This window comes from Hemitrygon akajei, chromosome 6, assembly GCF_048418815.1.
Source record: "Hemitrygon akajei chromosome 6, sHemAka1.3, whole genome shotgun sequence".
Classification (NCBI taxonomy): domain Eukaryota; kingdom Metazoa; phylum Chordata; class Chondrichthyes; order Myliobatiformes; family Dasyatidae; genus Hemitrygon; species Hemitrygon akajei.
The window spans coordinates 68,475,310-68,495,759 of NC_133129.1; the positions used below are offsets into that span (position 1 = coordinate 68,475,310).

General features: G+C 41.3%; 1 protein-coding gene across 4 annotated transcripts in view; it reads right to left on the minus strand.

The window, feature by feature from the left end:
- Nucleotides 1–4,324: 4,324 nt before the first annotated feature.
- The window catches only part of lpar1 (lysophosphatidic acid receptor 1), a 144,349-nt gene continuing 128,223 nt past the window's right edge, over nucleotides 4,325–20,450 (minus strand). For all 4 annotated transcript variants that reach the window (XM_073048588.1, XM_073048589.1, XM_073048586.1 and 1 more), the window contains one exon: nucleotides 4,325–7,564. In XM_073048588.1, coding sequence (XP_072904689.1) covers nucleotides 7,266–7,564 — 299 coding nt within the window. In that variant the 3' untranslated portion in view covers nucleotides 4,325–7,265. The remainder of the gene's footprint in view (nucleotides 7,565–20,450) is intronic.

Below are 20,450 nucleotides of genomic sequence, written 5' to 3' on the forward strand. Positions count from 1 at the left end.
CCTTTAATTGCTTACTGACCTTTAGTTGGTCCAACCGCTTTATGTGAAGTAGTTGAACAACCTTTGAACACGTAAATAGAACAATACCAAGATAGATCCAGCACTGAGCAAAACCATACAACTCCTACATAACCTCCTTTGTCCTGGTCCCCCTGCACTGAAGTGATTCAATGTCTAATGGCCTCTGTAACATGAACACACCTATCATGTTGTCCCTCAGATCCAAGCAGGAGAAATACTCCCTTCATGCTGTGTGTGGTCTCCTTCATAGAGTCCTTCTCCTTTCTTCTCTGGCACTCAGCAGTTGTTTGGGCTGCTCCCCCCTCTGAATCACAACCCAAAGACAGGACACCCTGGAAGGCAGTGGAAGCATCATGGTCAGCCAGCAGCAGTGGCATGGTCCACAGCAATTGGCTGAAGTCACTGGGAAAAGACACAAATCAGATCGAAGGAAATGCCTTGAAGGCCTATCAGTAACCCACGAGAAATGAGTTAACTGGTAACCATGGTGTGGTGAACTAAGTGACACTGGTAGAGAGTTCACTTTCTGTTATTGGCCTGAGCAACAATACAACCAGTCCCCGTCTCGAACTGGAGTCACAAGAAACTGCAGATGCTGTAATCAGGCGCTAAAAGAAACCCAAGGAACACTGTAGGTTAGACATCAAAGTAATGGTCAATGTCCTGATTCAAAGGCCCAGTCTCAGGCTCTGGTGCTAACTTGTCTCACTATGCTAACAAGGAGCAGATGCTTAGGATACCCAAGAAACTGATTCAGCATGAGGGACATGGGCTAAGAGATCACCATCGTAGAGTGTCGTATTGCTCCATTCATTTTATGGGTTAAAGCACTTATGGATGAGTATTCCATTGTAAGTCAAGTACTCGGTTAGAGCCATGGCATATATATTTTCACACTCTATAGGAAGGACAATTGGATGAATTTGGAAAATCATTTAACCAACAGACTATAGCCAGTGTAAAATGACAAAGAGTGAAATGAGCACAGCAGTAAAGCAATTCAGATGCTGTAAGACTTTGTATGTTGAGCTGTTCTGCTGGCTCTTCTATTTACATTAGTTTTATTAGTGGCATGTATGAAAACGTACCGACCAGAGGGAAATTTATTACAGACTGAATGGAATTCCAAACAGCAGCAGTCAACATGGGAACTGTGTAAATGTTTTCATAAAGACCTGATCGTGAATTGTTACAACTGTACAACCATCTAATATTAGAAATCAGAACAAACCACCAGAAGGCAGCACATGTGTAGCAAGGAACAAAGGTTAGCTTCAGGGAATTTAGCGATGTTAGCATTCACTTCGAGAGGACTAGAATAAGGATGTAATGTTGAGGCTTTATAAAGAACGAGTGTTGTGAGCAGTTTTGGGCCCCTTATCTAAAGAAGGATGTGCTGACATTGGAGAGGGTTCAAAGGAGGTTCATGAGAAAGATTCCGAGATTGTCGTATGAGGAGCATTTGATAGCCCTGGGCCTCTACTCACTGTAATTCAGAAGAATGAGGGAGGACCTCATTAAAACCTAATCGAGGGGCTGAAAGGCCTCAAAAGAATGGATGTGGAGAGAATATTTCCTGTGGGGAGAATCTGAGACCAGAGGACGCAGCCTCAGAATAAAGGGGAGTTCTTTTAGAACAGATGAATTTGTTTAGCCGGAGAGTGGTCAATCTGTGGAGTTTTGTTGCCGCAGGCAATTGGATATATTTAAGGCAGAAGTTAATAGATTCTTGATTAGTTGGGGCATGTGGGCTTACAGGACGAAGGCAGGAGATTGGGGCTGAGAGGGAAAACAGATCAGCCATGATGAAATGGCGGAGCAGAGTCGATGAGCCTAATTCTGCACCTATATCTTATGGAATTTCAGGGGAATAAAGTTTGCAGCAAGAAAGATGACCATGGCACTGCATTTTCTTTTACATTACTGAAAGTGCAGTGAAAGTTCAAAAGCTTTAGAGGGGGTATAGGCCAAATGCAAGCAAATAGAACTAGCTCAGATATTCAACTTATTGGGCTAAAGCAGGGGTTCCTAGCCTTTTTAATGCCATGGACCAATACCATTAAGCAAGGAGTCCATGGACCGTAGGTAGGAACCCCTGGGCTAAAGGGTCTGTTTCTGTTCTGTATAATTCTGTAATTCTTTGTAATTTAAGCAACAACAATTAAAGAGAAATAATTGTCTCAGGATTATAACCAAATTATTTGATTAGAGATATGCAGCTTCCCCACAACTAGCAATCTTATCTTCAAAACAGCATTGAAAAAGCAGCACGATTTTTCTCTGTGAAGTAACTTAAATTTGTAAATATCCGATAGAGATCAACTTCTCAATCCAGTGCTTTAACTAAGAGGGCAATCATTAAATGGCTAATTGGATGCTCCTATTCAGGGTTATCCTGGATGCATGGGCTCAGCACAGTCAAACTCCCAATCTGCTCAGCAAAGATGAAGCATATGGGATTTACAGTTCAGAAACGGGCATTCATCATGACTTACGAAGTTCCACTCAACCTGCTTCTTCCCATCATTTCAACACTTACTTTTATTTCCATTTATGCAGTCATTGAACCTATTTTGTTTTAATCTTAACATCCCAAGGAACAGTTCTATTATTGGGTGGCCCCACAGCTGCCTCTGGAGTAGTCTCCAACCTGTTTTGAACCAAACTCTCAAAAGCACCGAGCTGTGTGGTTTCAGCCCTTCGACACCATTTTCTAATCTATTCTCCTTGTACGTTCCCCTTTATCTACACTCTGACGTCTCCAAAGCTGCTCCTCATGCCCCAGCCAGACATTAGTTTTCTTCCCAGTTACAGGACTGACTGCCTATCATCTGCATTAATTTGGCCCTTTTACTAGGAGCAAAATCCTTAGGATAAGAACATAAGAAATAGGAGCAGGAGTAGGTCACTTGGCCTGTCGAACCTGCTCCACCATTCAATGAGATCATGGCTGATCTGAGTGACCGGCCTTTTTCCCATTACCCTTAATTCCCCATCTATGCAAAAATCTATCTAACCTTGTCTTAAATATATTTACTGAGGTACCCTTCACTGTTTCATTGGGCAGAGAATTCCACAACTCTTTGGGAAAAGCAGTTCCTCATCTCCATCCTAAATTTACACCCCCAAATCTTGAGGCTATGTCCCCTAGTTCTAGTCTCAGCTATCAGTGGAAACAACTTTCCTGCCTCTATCTTATCTATCCCTTTCATAATTTTATATGTTTCTATAAAATCTCCTCTCATCCTTCTGAATTTAAGCAGTACAGTCCCAATCAACTCAGTATCTCCTCAGTCTAACCCGCCCATCTCTGGAATCAACCTGGTGAACCTCCTCTGCACCACTTCCAAAGCCAGTATATCCTTCCTCAAGCAAGCATATTTCAATATTGTTTCAAACATTTGCAGTCAATTCCACTTGGACTTTAAAAGCCCACAATTCATGGCCCTCATGATGATAGATTTTGGATGCACTGTTTTGCTAGATTGGCCTTTGTTTTTCTAGATTGCTTTTGACTTGGTCATTGTTAAATGTAATTTTTTTTTGCAACCCATTAACTTAAATTAGCACTAAGGACACAGGTTTGGAATTCACTGCCATCTTCAGTCATCGTTGCTGATTGGAAACTCCTAGTTTTCTGTCAAAAACCTTGTCCATTTTGCTCGATTGGACAAGTTAATCTGAAAACACAACTCTCCCCTTCAGCAAACGGAGAGATACTACTGCTACTGGTCAGGCAGTATGGTGTAAAGTGACGGTTTGAAACTTAAAACCAGGCCTCTTAGGGGTAAAGTTAGAAAACATTTCTATACACAGATTGGGAGAGCTGCCTCCTGCAAATGGCAGCTAACACCAATTGAATGATTTCTGAACATAAAATCTTGGGTGAACAAAAGAAAAATCTAATGCAGCATACCTGGCAAAGGAGATGGGCAAGAGTAGTGATAATTTAGAGTTACAGCATGGTAACAGGCCCTAGTGGTCCAATGAGCCAGGTGACCAATTAATTTACTATCCATACTTGGAATGTTGGAGGAAACCAGAGCACCCAGAGGAAACACATGCGGTCACAGGGAGAATGAACAAACTCCTGACAGACGGCAGATTTGAACCTTGGGTCACTATCCCTGTAATTGCACTATGCTATCCACTACATAATCTTGATGAACAGTTGACTCAAGTGACCTAATGGCTTATTCCTATCTAATCTTACCAGACATTGTATGTCCCAACATGTGGTGTAAGTTTGCATCCGTTGAGTAACTAGCCCAGAAATGAGAAACACAAACAACGTGCAAACACATTTACAGTCCAAAACCAAGGAATATTTTTTATTTTTTTGTATATATACAAATCAAAGGTAAACATCAATGGGAAGTTTAAAAAGTTATTGTAACTAATTCATTTGCTTTGATCCTGATAATATTAGCATTTTCACTGTTAATGTTTACACGAAGACTGTAAAAAGCCTTACAAAATGTGTTTTTTTTAAACTTTCAATGGAGTTCATAATGCAAGTGTTCCACAAGTGTTAATTATTAATATCTGAGAAATGCGGCATAGTTTTCATATCAATTTAATATTGGTGAAAAGGCTTTGTAAATACAATCTTGGAAGTTACATTACAGAGTGTTAGAATGCAGTTTTCTGCAAATGAAATGAGTGGGGACATTCCTCTCGCTTCTCATTCTGCGCCATGACTTTGCTGGAAGTCTACTGAAGAACTCAACTTGCACACAGAGGCCGTGTGCATATGCAGAAAAAGTGAGGAAGGAATTTAAAGGCACTTCTGGTAAAACATCGCCACTGAACTGGGAAAAGCACCAAGGAATTTCCCCAGTCCAAGGTTAGCATTGTTTTTGGAATATAAAGCAACAATTCAAGTTTTCATTTAACAACTGCTCAGAACAACAACTGAATGCATTCAATCATACTCCATTCCAAAACTATCGACTAGCCCTCAGCTAGCACCAGTACCTGGTGCAAATAATATGGTCTTATTCTGACCTACCACCACTCCAAACAGTGCAAACCTTTACTCCACACAGTCCAACGTTGCCTTGGTTCCTGACTTAAAACAGATGGAATTCATTCACTCTTACTCTCCTTCTGTAAATGAGACTGGATTAAGATGTAACACAAATCAGATTCTGCCAGTTAGGCTGGAGAACAAAGGAACAGATGAGGACTGAAATGTCTGAAAGCACTGTTGCATTAATGGAAAATTAAGAATTATCCTGGCACAAGTTGCAACTATATCAATGCTCAAGACCTGGTTACAGTAAGACTATTATGTTCTTAGTGGTGAATTACTTCCATAGTTACATATAATTATCAGTACCACCATTTGACACTACAGGTGCAGAAGTTGCACAGTACTGCCTAGAGCACTTTGTGCATTTAGCAGTAAAATATTTACATAGCTCAGAACCTAAAAAGCACTAACTGACATAATTTAGGGAAACTACTTGGAGTAATAATCTGGGTTCTGTAAACTACTTTGTCTTTGAAAAACAGCTTGCCAGGTTAAAGTCATAACTTGCATATATTGTGCCTAATCCTTGAAACATACAAAACAATTAGCTAAATTTGTGAGATACAAAGAGACATTTTAATTCCTGATGCATTATTTAATGGAAATACAGAGCCAATTGCTGCTACTGCATGTTATATGTTGCAGGCATGCACATGATAAAGCATCAGTTTACAGATTCCCAGCATTTCATCCAGGTAAACAAAGCCAAGCATGTGATTGCCAAATTAACCAGTTTTAGAAGTTTTTCCATGCAACCCCCAAACCAATCAAATGTCGTCGTACAGCAGCTGGGTATTGTTTCCAATTGCTCCATTCATTTGAGTGCAAAAGAAATATAACTCCACCGAGTAATACCAGTACAAAATTTCATCTCACACACAGTGATTAGTTCAGGGTACCCTTGGACCACACTGAGGAATGCATTCCAAAGAACTGCTGTATTTCCACCTTATGCCCAACTCATGCACCATCTAGTATTTAAAAGAGATTCTTTTACCTTCTAGGAATATTCTCATTCCTGAAATCCCAAAATAACGCTAAACTAGGAAACTACAAAGCACCTAATGTAGGATTCACTGAAAGGTTACCTGTAATTATTGTGAAGGAGAATGCACCAAATATTACGTTGAGTGTACTTTGGCACAAATGACATAAAACAGATTGGGTACCAGGCAGGGCTATACCTTATCAACTAAAACATGTTACACATATTAACGAGGCATTTCATTTACCCAAAAAACTGATAACAGATCAGCTTGAGGCAATTCCTTTAGCCAACAAAACACACAGAACTGGTACCTGCTCATGAGAAATCAAAAACTCACTTATGCTTTTCAAACATGTTATTTCAAATGCAGATATCAGACCATGTTAAATAGTTCACCTTTATACGTATATTCACAAAGTGTTTTAGTTCCATTTATAAATTGTAATAGAGTCATGAATATGAAAAGCTACATTAGCAGCAATTAAGAGTTAATAATGTCAGCTAAGCTTCAAACAATGAACTGTTTATTCAGGAGGTTTTAAATGGTAGACAAATTGAGAATATTTCATTGGAATGAATTCAATCGTCAATACTGAATCAATATCTGTATACTACATGTTTATAATCTATTATATGCTTACACTATATAAACATGTGTTTGGAAAGCCAAATATTAGAATTGAAACAATTGACTAATAGGGACTTTTAAAACAAGAAATAAAGCAGGCACATGTCAATTGTTAATACCTTACAAAGTTTGCAAGTCCCAAAAGAACAGCCTCCACTGTCTCCCAAGCTCCTGGGAAAGCTTGCCATAAATTGAAAGCTCTCCTAGTCTTTAAAACAGAACATTGTATTGAGTGGATACTGACAAGAAACAATAAAATACTGAACTTCGCCTGCTATGCAATAGTCCATCCTAAGCATGCTAATGGGTTGAATAAAATAAGTTTATTATGTTTTTACAAAGCTTCAACTTCTACAGCTAAATGCAGTTTAGCAGGTAATATAACACAAGTACTTAGGACTCCAACCCATAACTAACAGATGAATCACACTAGGTCCTATTAAAATAGAAAATATCTGTCAACAACCTCTTGCATTAGTTTGTGAATTGGTCCTGGTGCTAGTGTAGCATTTAGTCTTCAGGGGTCCACTTGTGTACATCTAGGTGGTTAAATATCTTGGCTATCTTGTGACGGACAGCCCCTGGGCCTCCAGTTACACCATTGAATGGTCATTGTGTATCCCGCTCAGGATAGTGTGGTTGAGGGAGGAAGCAGAACGATCGGAGCCTTCGGCTGCGCCATTGCTGCCCTCGTTCCGCTGGCAGCAGAGGATCTGCTTGAAGGTGGCACTCATCTCCTTGTCGCGGTAGGAGTAGATGATGGGGTTCATGGCGGAGTTGAATTCGGCCAGCAGGAGGAAGAACTTCTCATACGTCAGGACACTGCAGTCGGGGCAAAACACGTCGAGTAATAGCAAAACCAGTCCCGGAGTCCAGCAGATGATAAACGCCCCTAAACAGGAGGAAAAACAGACACTTAGTATTCCACAAAGAACTGTAGCATGACTACTGAGCCCAACTGGTCCATGCCAGTGTCTATGCTCCACATATCGTTGATGAAGCCACACTTGGAGCACTGTGCTCTTCACCTTGTTATAGGAAAAGCATGGTTAAACTGGAAAGAATGCAGAATAGCTTTACAAGGAAGTTGCAAGGACCAGAGGGGTTGAGTTATATAGAGATGTTGGACAAGCTAGATCATTATTCCTTCAAACACAGGAGAATGAAGGGAGACCATATAAAAATTGTTAAAGATTATGTGAAGCATAGCTAACTGGAATGGCAGCAGCTTCCCTGGCCCCCCCCCAAAAAAAAAACTAGGCGGTTAGGTTTAGGCCGAGAGGGTGAAAAAAAAGTTAATAAGGGCCAGAGGGTCAATTTTTTCCACAGAGTGGTTACAAGGAATAGGCTGCCAGAGGAAAGGCTTGAGGCAAGTGAACCAGAGTATTATTTCAGAACTTGGATAGGTATATGGAAGGTTAAGGCTTGCAAAGAAATGGGACTCACTGGGTGGCACTGTGGTCAAAATGGAAGTGACGCCGTGAGTTAGAATATTTATTATATAACAGTTACTGTGAGAAAAACATCCCAGGTATTAAGATTTCTTTACTTTACTAAATATAGTTGTTGAAATGCACACTGTAGGTGTATCCTTGTTTGTGATTATGCACCAAGGAGAGACAAATAAAAGGCCCAAAGCCCAACTGGTTCATGCTGATCAAAATCCCCATCTCCCTTGCCTGTGTTTGGCCCATGTCCCTCCATAGAGTAAAACAACAAGGCCCGGAGAACAACACCGACAGGAAGGGAATGGAGAGACCCCTCCTTAGTGTCGCAGAGGTGATATAACAACCTACTTCAATTTGCAACCAAATCAGGTTCTTCACCTTAAGAGTTAACTCTGTTACTCTCTCCACAGCTTATGGATGGCACACTATTGGCAATGTTCATTACTCATGACACAGAGGCCAGGATTAATAATCCAGTCCTTCAAGTCATAACATGCCAAATACAGAATATAAATTCTATTATTTAAATAATCTAACACTTAAACTCAAATGGTGACTGGTTTCCATCAGGTTTGCTAAAACTTGAGGATGATTTCCGTAATAACCTGGTTTACATTCAATCATAGGGCCACAGCTCTCAGAGTTTAATCTTAACTGCCTTCCGCAATGCCTTTAATAAACTAATCAGATGAAGGGTAATACAGGGTAGAACTGGTAGTTATCTCTGTGATGTCCTTCAGTGCAAAATTAAAGGCTGCAATCTCCTGGGAGTGCCCAACAATGCCCTCGTCAGAAACAAGTAACTTACACCACAATGCTCATAAAGGTTGCACAAAGAACCAAGGATTTGACATGTTTAAAGTACAAAATTCATGCTGGATGTACAGGAATAACTCGTGGGGATGCTAGGTCAAATCTTCAGAATGTTGCAGATTACCTAGAAGGATATTAAATATGAACGTACAAAATAGAAGCAAATGTTAGCAGATTCATTGAACCTGCTGCACCATTAAGTATGACTATTCTGATTATAACTTCAAATCCAAATTCTCACCTCCGTCCAGTAATCTTTCACTCCCTCGTTTAATATCTCTGCTGCAAAAGTATTCTGCTTCCATTGTCCTTTAAGATATCATAACTCGGGGAAAATGTCTTGTTTCATCTCATTCCAAAATCGACAATCCCCATTACCCCTGCTTCTAGTTTCTTCCTCAGGAGGAAAGAAGACCCCACTTACCATGTCCACCTTATCAAGATCACTCGGGATCTTATATGTTTAATCACATCCTCCATCAGCAATCTAAACTCCAGTATATAGAGTTAGTTCAACATTTTCCTGAACACCCACCTATTCTCAGTATCAATCCACTACACTCCCTGGACAGCCACCAAAATATCTACATCCTTCATTAAAGCAAATAACTTCTTGCCGACAGTTCACCAATACTCTGTATAACTGAGGTATAGCCTCCTTACATTTATATTCAATTTCCCTAATAAACAAAAACAACATTTTCCGGATTACCTGCAGTCATTATATACTAGGCTTTCAATGAATCTTGCATGAGGTCTCTCTGTAATTCAGTGATACAATTTCATGACATTTACAGAATAACTTTATTTTTCCTGTCCATATGGACAATTTTACATTTTTGCACATTATAATCTGAGTGTTCCAGTTCTTCACCCACTCATGTATATTATCTATATCAGTTTGTAAGATAGACTAAAACTTGACTTTCTATCTTTGCATTATTGCAACAATTCCTCATCCAGCTCACTAGTAAAATCTCCAAAACTACTACAGCTTCCTCAGTCACTCCATGGCCTTCCATTGTTTATTACCGTAGTTCACTTTGACAACATGATACCTGAAAATAATCCTGTTGCCCAACTCAGAACCAATGTGGTACACTTTTTGTAACACTGAACCAAAAGACTTGTTTACAGCTAGCCTTCCTTCACTAATTAGCCAATTTTCTCTTTATGACAATATATTACACCTCCTTTCTCATGAGCATTTAACAACCCTTGAATTGACATCTTGTCAAATGCCCTTTAGAAACCAAGTGTAGTACAGTCATTAGTTTCCCCTTTATCCACTGCGTCTGGCTTATATTCAAATGATGCAACAAGCACTGAAGAGGCCCTACCACGATCCCCCAATTCAAACTGGAACAATTCATTCGTTAATTATAAGCCTATGGCCCTTCCAGTAATTGTTTCAGTTCTGTTCAGCATTAACTATTTTCAATAGGGATAGGTTAAATGTTAAAAACAGGATAGAGATCTTAATACTAGGGGGGGGGGGTGCGTGGGGGGTGGTGTGCGTGGGGGGGGGTGTCAGGTGGTATACTTAAAGGAAATTCGAGGCAATTTTTTTCTTCTAATTTTGTTTCTTTCCCCCACAGGGAGTGGTAGCTGCCTGGAATGGGCGGTCAGGGGTAGTGGTAGAAGCAGACATGTTAGTGGCATTGAAGAGGCTTTTCGATGCAGGGATACCGATATATGGATCATTTACGGCAGAAGGGATTTAGTTTAATTTGGTATGATGTTTATCACAGACGTTACGGATTGAAAGGCCTGTTTCAGTGCTGTACTGTTCTATGCTCTAGTCAGTCCCTTTCTAACAATTTGCAATAACATTGCTGACTGACTCTGTCCAAAGCAGAATGTACAGGCCGCTCCAGAAACTTGAACAGGAATGTAAACTGATTCTTCACTGCAGGATCCATGAAACACTGTCTATCTCCTCACAGCACTAAAAGACAATAAACCAAGTCCCTTCAACCCATTCAGCCAGTCAAAGCAATGCACAGAAGTACAGCAGAGGCCTCCTGTGGGTCACGAGGCCAATGCATGTTCCTCTACAAACGGAAACATAAGACTGGACAGGTTTGTGGAAGCTAGCTCTGCAGATTCACTGCTGCATTTCATGCGTTGCAACAATGTCCATACCAAAAGTATTGCACTGGCTGTAAACCATTGCAAGCAGTCACCACCTTATCTGCGCTCTCTCCCAAACCCATCGATCTGCAGCATTCCTTTTATTGTTACATGTACAATACACTGGAGGAACTCAGCAGGTCGGGCAGCATCCGTGGAAATGAACAGTCAACGTTTCGGGCCAAGACCCTTCGTCCTGACGTCTCGGCCTGAAACGTTGACTGCTCATTTCCACGGATGCTGCCTGACCTGCTGAGTTCCTCCCGCGTGTAGTACGTGTTGCTTTGACCCCAGTATCTGCAGTGCACTTTGTGTTTCCTTTTATTGTTGTCGATTTGCGATATTTTAGTTGTGTTTACAAAGTCAGCTTAGTTACTTTACAAGAGCAGTTACTGGTCTGCAGAATCCAAATTCAGGCAATTAAATTGATGTGAAGTTATAAAGAAATTACCATTTAAGGCCACAAAACCAGCGGATTGTTGTTCCAACTAGTTTGGATTTCTGCTGGGTCAACTCGCGTGCTACCAGTTCCTACCAGATATCCTCTGATATGGTTCATCCAACATCTTAGTTCAAGGGCAGCACACTCCCATTAACAATAAAAACAAAAGCAAATCTTAAACCATATGTTGCTGAGTTTTTTTTTCTTCTGGGCCTTGGGAGATTAAAAACACTTAAATCCCATGTTTCCTTTTGTAATCAGTGACGCAGATGAGAAGACATCAGAATCCAGCTGCACATGTTTGCGTTGGTGCTTTGAAAGGTTGTAGCTATGATCCCAATAAAGTAGCTGGTCAACTGAAGCCCAAACTGCTTCCGAGCTGGAAGCCGAGAGCAGAGGCGTTATTGCCACCACGCAATCGCCTGGCCTCTTTACTTAAAGCATCAAGCGCAGGGTGTCTGAAAAGCCAGTGTCATCAAGATTTTCAACATCTCATTTCCAAAACTATCCCAACCTTGCAGCTTTCACCTTCCACAAACCAAAGGTCATCCAATTCCTTCACCAACTAGAAACCAATTCTACTCACCCCTCAGCCCTGTGGCTTTCCGAACTACACCGGCTTCCAGTGCCACAAATTTAAAATTCTCACTTCTTTTCAAATGCTAACCACATCAGGACTTTGTGATCTCCTCCTGCCCTGTTGCCTCACTCACTGAATCTCTTCAGGCAAGTGCCAGCTTATTTGAGAGAAGACGGCAGTTAGCTGAGATCCTTTGCGAGAAACCTGCGGGTGAAGCCAAAGCAATGGGAAGAGGAGATGGCCACGCAACACCAAACAGATCACATGGAGACAGTGAGAGAATGCTCTGAGTCATCACAGACCTGTTGACCTATGTCATAAGGAAAAGCAGCCAATCCTGACAGGTTCCAGATGACAAACATAAAACACTGCACCCACACTCCCAGTTCAGGGTGGATGCACCCATTCAACTACTCAGTAAATCAGTGGAGCCTCTCTTGGCATAAACTTGAGAGGACCTCCCACAAAAGATGCAAGGTACGTTCAGAAACGTGGAAATCTGCAGATGCTGCAAATCCAAGCAACACACAAAATGCTGGAAGAACACAGCAGGCCAGGCAGCATCTGTGGAAAAAAAAAGAGTAGTCGATGTTTCGGGCCGAGAAGTCGACTATACTCTTTTCCAAAGGTACATTCAGCCTGTTTTTCCAGGCTGGTTTCAATCACCTGAGTGATAGGTGGTGCAAGAGAGGAACTTCCAGACACAAACCCTGAGAGGTTATTTGTCTCAGATCCTCCAAGGAGATCAAATGTTTCAATGGGATGGAAAATTTATGTGTGGTGATACACGCGATACCGCAGTTCTAGGAAAGATCAGGATCCCGAGTTACTTTTGCCCAAGATCATTGCCCATTTTATGACAGCCAAACTGGAAGACACAAAAAGTTGCTTTTACTACAGGTAACGTTGAGAGAACAGAGTGATCTGAAATTAAAAGATAAGCATTAGTAAATTCAAACAGCAAAAAGGAAACATAAGAATATATTAAAAGATGAAGATAGAATATAATGCTCTGCCACACATGCTGCAGAACTGCCTCTGCATCGTTCTGCTTCAGATCAGTAACATTACAAATTGGAAAATAACATCAGATTCACTGGCCTCTTTATTGCAAATTTAAGGCTTGTGACAAGCTACAACCCCAATTTACACCTTTCACAAAGATCTCAAATGCTCTGCAAGCAAATGTCAGCTATGAGAGCAAGTGATTAAAGACAAAATCGAGTCCTGATGAAGGGTCTCAGCCTGAAACATCAGTTGCTTAATTCCCATCCCTAGATGCTGCCTGACCTGCTGAGTTCCTCCAGCATTTCGCTGGTGTTGGATTTCCAGCATCTGCCGATTTTCTCTTGATTTTCACCCAGATGTTTTCTGGGATGAAATATTTCACTTTTAAAGAAAGACCATTTTCCTTTGTTTGGAAATGTTTGAGAGGTACCTGATAGAGGCAAACAGAATTTTGCTGGACATATGGAAGATAGTAGGAAACTGTTGTGAATTTAGTATTTGAATAACTTTGTGTGTATGTCAGCATTCTTGTTCATTTAAATAATTAATTACAGGTTACACATAAAATACATTACATATGTCATCACACTACCACATGATAGGTGCACACCTCATTTGAATTAAACTCGAAATACACCCATATTTTTGGACTCCAGTAAGCTTCTTTGAATTAATTTTAGGTTTTGAAGTTACAAAACATAACACTGGCAATGAGGATGGGATAATTAATTACTGGTTATATGTATAAAAATGCACTAATTGCCTACATCATCATGTTACCACTGATAAGTGCGCGCCTCACTTCAAGTAAATTTGAACTACATCCGTATTTTTAGACTCCCTTGAGTTCTTTGAATAAATACAATGCTTTGAAGTTAGAGAACATAGCAGAAATATCCCTCAAAGCAGTGCAGCTATAGCCACAGGCTTGGGGTAAAGGGCAAACTGTGGATTGCAGGAAGAACTTTGTCACCCAGTGGGTGGTGAGTTCTGGAATGGGTGAATGAAGAACAGACTCTCACAACATTTAAGTATCATCTAAGTGAAAAACAAGGCATCCAAAGGCTAACAAATGAATTGCTGGTACAGGATTAATCTCCAGATGATTGATCATAAGCCAGAACATCAGCTGCCCTTCTTCCTCCACAGATAGTGTCTGGCCCATTGGCTTTCTCCAGCAGTTTACAGGATGGGTACTGGACAGTCAGTGTGAACCTGATGGGCCAACATGTCCATTTGTGTTGTATGATAAGGGCATTTAGTCTGGACAATAAATGCCAGTCAAAAATGACTGAACCCTATGTTTTTAAATGATTCAGTTGATGCCCAGGAATCCAAGAGTTCTTCGCATGATCAGAGAGCACAGGAGGCACCTCTGCACATCTCTCAGTATAAAGCCAACCTCACCAACAATGCAGCCTTAAGGCCGATTTCATGGGAAAGTAACACCTACTTTAAAAAAGGTGGTTGGTGACAAGTCAGAGTTCCCAGTCAAGTAGACTTTCCAGTAATACAAATTCAGCCTGCATATCCTAAAGTTTACACATAACTGCATCTGATTCAACTCTTAAAAATGAAGTTTTTAAAAAAAACTTTGAAGGGTTAAGGCACCAGCTGGAATTTAAGAGTCTTTTGCCAGTACTCTCAACATCACCCACTTGCTGGAAATGGAAAATGATTGCTTAACATACAGTAGGAAAATAATTACCGCTCTTCAACATAGAAAATTCTGGATAAAGACAGCAAAGATGTGCCAACTGGATCAATGCCCCACCTTAAATTTAGTCAAGATAAGATAGTATCCATAGCCTGTGCATACAAGCCTAAACTGAAAGCTGAGCAGAAGGGGAAAAGCTCTTATCTGGCTTCATCCCAGCTTCTGAACGTTCAAATATTCTAAAGACTTTAATATTCAGATTTACAGTGGTTCTTAAGCCCGGTTCTCATCACCACCTCAACAATCTCCTCTGGCACTACAGACCTTCCGGGTATGCATGCCTGAAATTCTGGTCTCAATCGTCTCCAAGTTCTGCCTCCCATCCCTCCATCAGCAGCGGTACCTTCGGCCATGAAGATCCCAAGCCTTGGAATTACCTCAAAGGGTCTCTGAATATATAATTCTATCTACATATACAATCTTTTATCATTTTGAATGCCATTTTTTGCTGCATATCATGCCCCGACCAACAGAGCGCAGCGAAATCAGAATATAAGTAAATATAGATGGCAAATAAAGTTGATCTTTGATCCTTACACAACTCTTTGTCCACACCTCCTGCTATCCCCTTGTGCATCCTACTGGATGCAGTCTCTATAGCAATAACATTACAAACAACAGAAAATCTGCAGAAATCCAAAGCAACACACAAAATGCTGGAGGAACTCAGCAGGCCAGGCAGCATCTATGGGAGAAAAAAGAGTACAGTCGCTGTTTCGGCCCGAGACCCTTCAGCAGGACCTTCCCATTGATGTTGCCTGGCCTGCTGAGTTCCTCCAGCATTTTGTGCAATGTAACGTTAGTTCACAAAAGGAAGGGAGCAAAGATGACAGTTGCTTGGACTTCTTGTATCAGCCACCAAATCAAGCATTTTCCATTTTGTTTGAGAAATAAAATTTCACCCCATGCCTTTGTCTATGAGAAAGTAATAACAAGACTAAAACAACTTCATCCTCTCAAAGATTTGAGAATTTCTAGCAAATCTCCTTTAAATTACGAGAAATTATATCCTGCTTTATGTCTTGTTTCCCCATCACCTTGCAACTGGAGCATAGAAATAGCTCTTGTGAAATTTTAGCAGGTTCCTGACAGCGTTTTGATCATTCCTGCAGTTTCATACTCGATGGGTATCATCGGATAAAGTGATTCAGGGGGATGGCCAAAGAGTGGAACTTGCCAAGTGGATTTGGTAAATGGCCTGAAAACTGATGATACCATTCTTCCTTTGTACACAATTCACTTTCAGTGGTGAAATTAGCAAAAGCCTCTAGACAGAGTCAGAGAGATCTGGAGCACTCTTTAAGTTGTAACTAGTGATTAAGTTAACGTGCAGTTTCAATCATAGATTGTTATGCAAGGGATCTTAAAGGACGTGTGCAAAAGAGAATAATATTATCTGACCTCATTATAGAGGTCCTCCCCAGGTTGCGGACTCCTAACTCATGAGCAATCCATATATGCAAGTGCTTGGGAGACCAGTGGAGTAGATGGAAATGGATTGGACAGTTTCTGCAGGGTGAGGAGGAGTCATTCCCATGTGCCTTACCTCCCTGTCCACCCTCTAGCAAGCTACAGTATTCAGGGGTGGGAGCCGAGGAGAGCTGAGGGCACTTAGCAGGCTCACTCATCAACTCAGTGAGACTGGCTGGCAGCCGCTCCCTCTGTGCCTGTTGGCTCTCCCCTCACTGCTGTTTCTGTTCATTGCTGACCTGCAAGTGGTTCGGCTTGTGAGTATTTCTCAGAAATGGAACCCTGCTGTAAACTGATACCCACCTGTTTGGCAGAACAAGTCTGATGGGCTGAAAGGTCGCCTGTTCTTCTGTTACAATCAATGGAACTGACATCAGATGAGCATCTTTTTTTAAAATCCATTGATGAAATATTCAGAAGCTTAAACTTTAAAATCCTAATTATAATGTAAATGAAATTTTAAACGTGCATTTGTTTGGTCTGTTACAACTTTGACTTCTTCTGGCTGGTGCCCAGATTACAGTGCTATCAGCCACTAGATGGCATTCAGTATTACACTGGTTGTTGGATTTGTTAAATACAGGCCAGTTCTCCCCATGGTCACAAAACTGTTGCTGAATGGTAGAGTTGATACAGCACAGAAACAGATCCTTCAGTCCAAATTGTCCATACTGACCAAGGTCCCTGTCTCAGTTATTCCCATTTACCTACAATTTCCCTCTATCCCTCTAAACCTTTTCTATCCAGGTCCCATGTCAATTGTGCCCACCTCTACCACATCCTCCAGAAGCTTGGTCCATACACCCACCATCACCTGTGTGAAAAACTTGCCCCTCCGATCCCCTTTAAAACTTTCCCCTCTCATCTCCCCACAGGCTTTGGACTCCACTACCCTGGGATAAAGACTCTGACCTTACACTTTACATGTTCACCTCATGATTTTATAGATCAATCCCCCTCCCCATGCAGAGGGTGGCCAGTATGTAGAATGGGCTTGTAGAGAAGTGGTTGAGGCAGGTGCTTCACAAACCACTGAAAGACAGTTGGACAAGTACACCGATAGGAAAGGTTTACCAGCATGCTGTGTGACTGACATTCCTGCTAAGATGAGTGGCTGGGTTGGCACAGAATAAAAATGGGCAGCTCTGGTCGAATCGACTACAGGGGAGGAATAGCAAAAAAAATGGTCAGAAGATATGCTGGGGGGGGGGATCTAAGGGGTTCTTTTGAGGCTTTGATGGAGACTGTGGGAGGAAGATCTGGTGCTTTCTGTCTCAGACTCTCACTAAAGGCCTAGCAAACCCTAAACTTCAGTTCTAGAATATTTGCAGAGATCTGTGGCAAGGGAGCACTCTAACACTGTAGTACCCCATTGGTCTGTTAGCCTTGGTTGATTTTTATACCAGCCACCAGCGAGCGTGCCTTTCAGAGAGCAAAGTCACTGCAGAAATTCATGCTTTATGCTGTGACTCTACAGGTTCTCAAGGCCTTCATCCAGTATCAGACCAAGTCACTTAGCTATTTATTGAGATACAGTGTGGCATAGGTTTTTCCAACCGCACTGCCAGCAGTCTCTCGATTTACTCCTAGCCCAATCACAGGACAGCTTACAACGACCAATTAACCTACCAACTGGGGCGTCTTTTGAGAAGAAACCTACACAGTCAAGGGGAGAATATACAAACCCCTTATAGGCAGCTTCTTTCCATTAATCTAGAACTGGCATCGCACCAAATTTTTGGACAAAGTTACCTTTCTTGCTCCAGAACTCATAAGCACCACCTCATCATCCCTTTCTTTGCTCTATGTACTTTTTGTAATTTATGGTAATCTTATGTCTTTACACTGTAATGGCTGCCACAAACCAACAAATTTCAAGTCATTAGAAGTGGCATTAATCCTGATTTGAACTTCATGAGCTGGAAGTTTTGTCCTCTTTTTCTAAAGTAGTTTCTTTTTATTACCAATGAGCCATCTATTGACATCTGGGGAATGATTGCACAATGGTATTTAGTGTGAGTTGTCCCATATGGTAGAAATCTGACCCATTCTACAGCATTGTATAACTATGCAATGTAGCAATAAAACAAAAACACATTAGAATTACAAGTCACTTCCTCTTAAAATGATTAATTTAGCTGCATGATAGATACATAGACTGATCTGGAATGTGAGGGATTTAATGGGAAAACAGCTGATTAAATGGAAAATTTGATACATATTAGTTGGAATGGTTGATGCCTCAGGGAACTGGGCCTCAGTTGACAGGGAAGACTTGCATCTTTATAATTTTTCTCGTGATCATCGCACATTCTATCGGAAGACATTTCAGCTGTATTTTTGAAATGTTGTGGCTGTTTTAATGCAGAAATGCGGCAACCAATTTAAGCACAGCATAGTAGAATTGACTATGACAACAATTTCATTTAATGAAGTGAAGGAAAATATTTACCAGAGCACCATCTGCTCTGCCCTGTTTTTCAGGATGATGGAATGGAACCTTCTCCATGCAGTAGATTGGATCACGATTTAATCCCACTTGTCTAAAGCGTGCTGGAGGTGCACTCCAGCAATGTTGCACTGCCTTAGGATTGCACTGGTACATCAGCCTAGAGCAGGGGTTCCCAACATTTTATGCCATGGACCGATACCACTAAGGAAGAGGTTGGGAAACCCCTGATCTACAGGTTTATGCTCAAATCGGAGCAGTGGGTCTCAAACACACAAACTCTGACAACTACCGGGTTAGCTGTATTTGACACACAGCACACAGTTAAAGTAATTGAACCTTATAGCACACAAGTCTGAACAACCTATAAAGCACGTGCCAACCGTTTGAAAGACCTGCTCAATCTCATCCTGTCTTCACCCTTTTACTTCAGAACCCTGTGAATAAATTCCCTTTCAATACACATCTAATTGAGAATCCACCTGGAATCTGCTATGTGCTCGATACCATCTAGAGCTTAAGAATCCTTCATGTGAAAGAAACGTATGTTCCTTAATCCAATTCATTTTGTGACTTCTAAATATTGATCCTTTTGCAAATGGTCACTTTCCATCAACCTGCTATATTCTGAACATGGGTTAAACCTTCCCCTGACCCCTCTGCTCCAGGATGATGTATTCAATGGGGCCCGTCATACAATGAAGCTGGGGAGGAGAAGGTGGCAGAGTGATACAGGCCAGAGACAGGCCCTTCGCCCACAGTGACCAGTAATTATTTATACTAATCCTGTTTACTTGGAATTGCTGGGTGCGGAAACAGAAAAAGGGAAACAAGCTTAACTTAGCAGCCAGAAACTCTTCCAGAAGTTTATTACAACAGAAGAATGTGAGCTGAAAACTTTGGGCTTGTTTGACACAAACAATGATTGTGCTTTTCCATCTGTGACCACTGGAATTATTCTGAAAATATGCCCAAGAAATTGACAACATCTCTAAGACCCGTATTTCTTTTGTAATTTTCATTCCCTTTTAGAATACTCCAAAGTATTTTACAATTAATCAAACCATTCTACAAACCTGACTGACTGGATAGGTCCATAGCCCCCGCCTGCTTCTGCACCATTGAACTCGTGTCCTCATACCTCCACTCCATTCTATCGCTCTTAGTTCAGACTCTTCCCCCATCCACATCCATGACACTTCTCAGGAATCTTTTCATTAACTTTCAATTCCTTGGTCCTGACCACCTCATTTTAAACATGGATGACTAGTCCCTATATCTAGAAGACCTTAAAGCTCTCTGCTTCTTGCTCAATAAAAGAACCAACCAGTTACCCTTCACCACCACCCCGCCTGGCAGAGCTGGTCCTCACTCAGATGAATTTCTCCTTTGGCTCCTCCCACTTTCCCCAATCTCGAGGGTAGTCAGGGTACCAGCAATGCCTCCAGTTAAACCTGACTTTTCGTGGCTAGAGAGAACAGTCCTTCCCTGGTAATGCTCCCAAACTCTTCCCGTAGTATACGGACAGCTACATTGGTGCTGCTTCATGTACTCGTTAATTGTGCCTCCAACTTCCACCCTGCCCTTAAAATAACCTGGCCATTGGTTATTCTCTTGTTTACAACTAATTAAGATTTAGCACTATAGGCACTATAACAATATGGAAAATATAGCAACCAATCCCAACGGTGCAATGAGACAATGACCAGATCATCTCT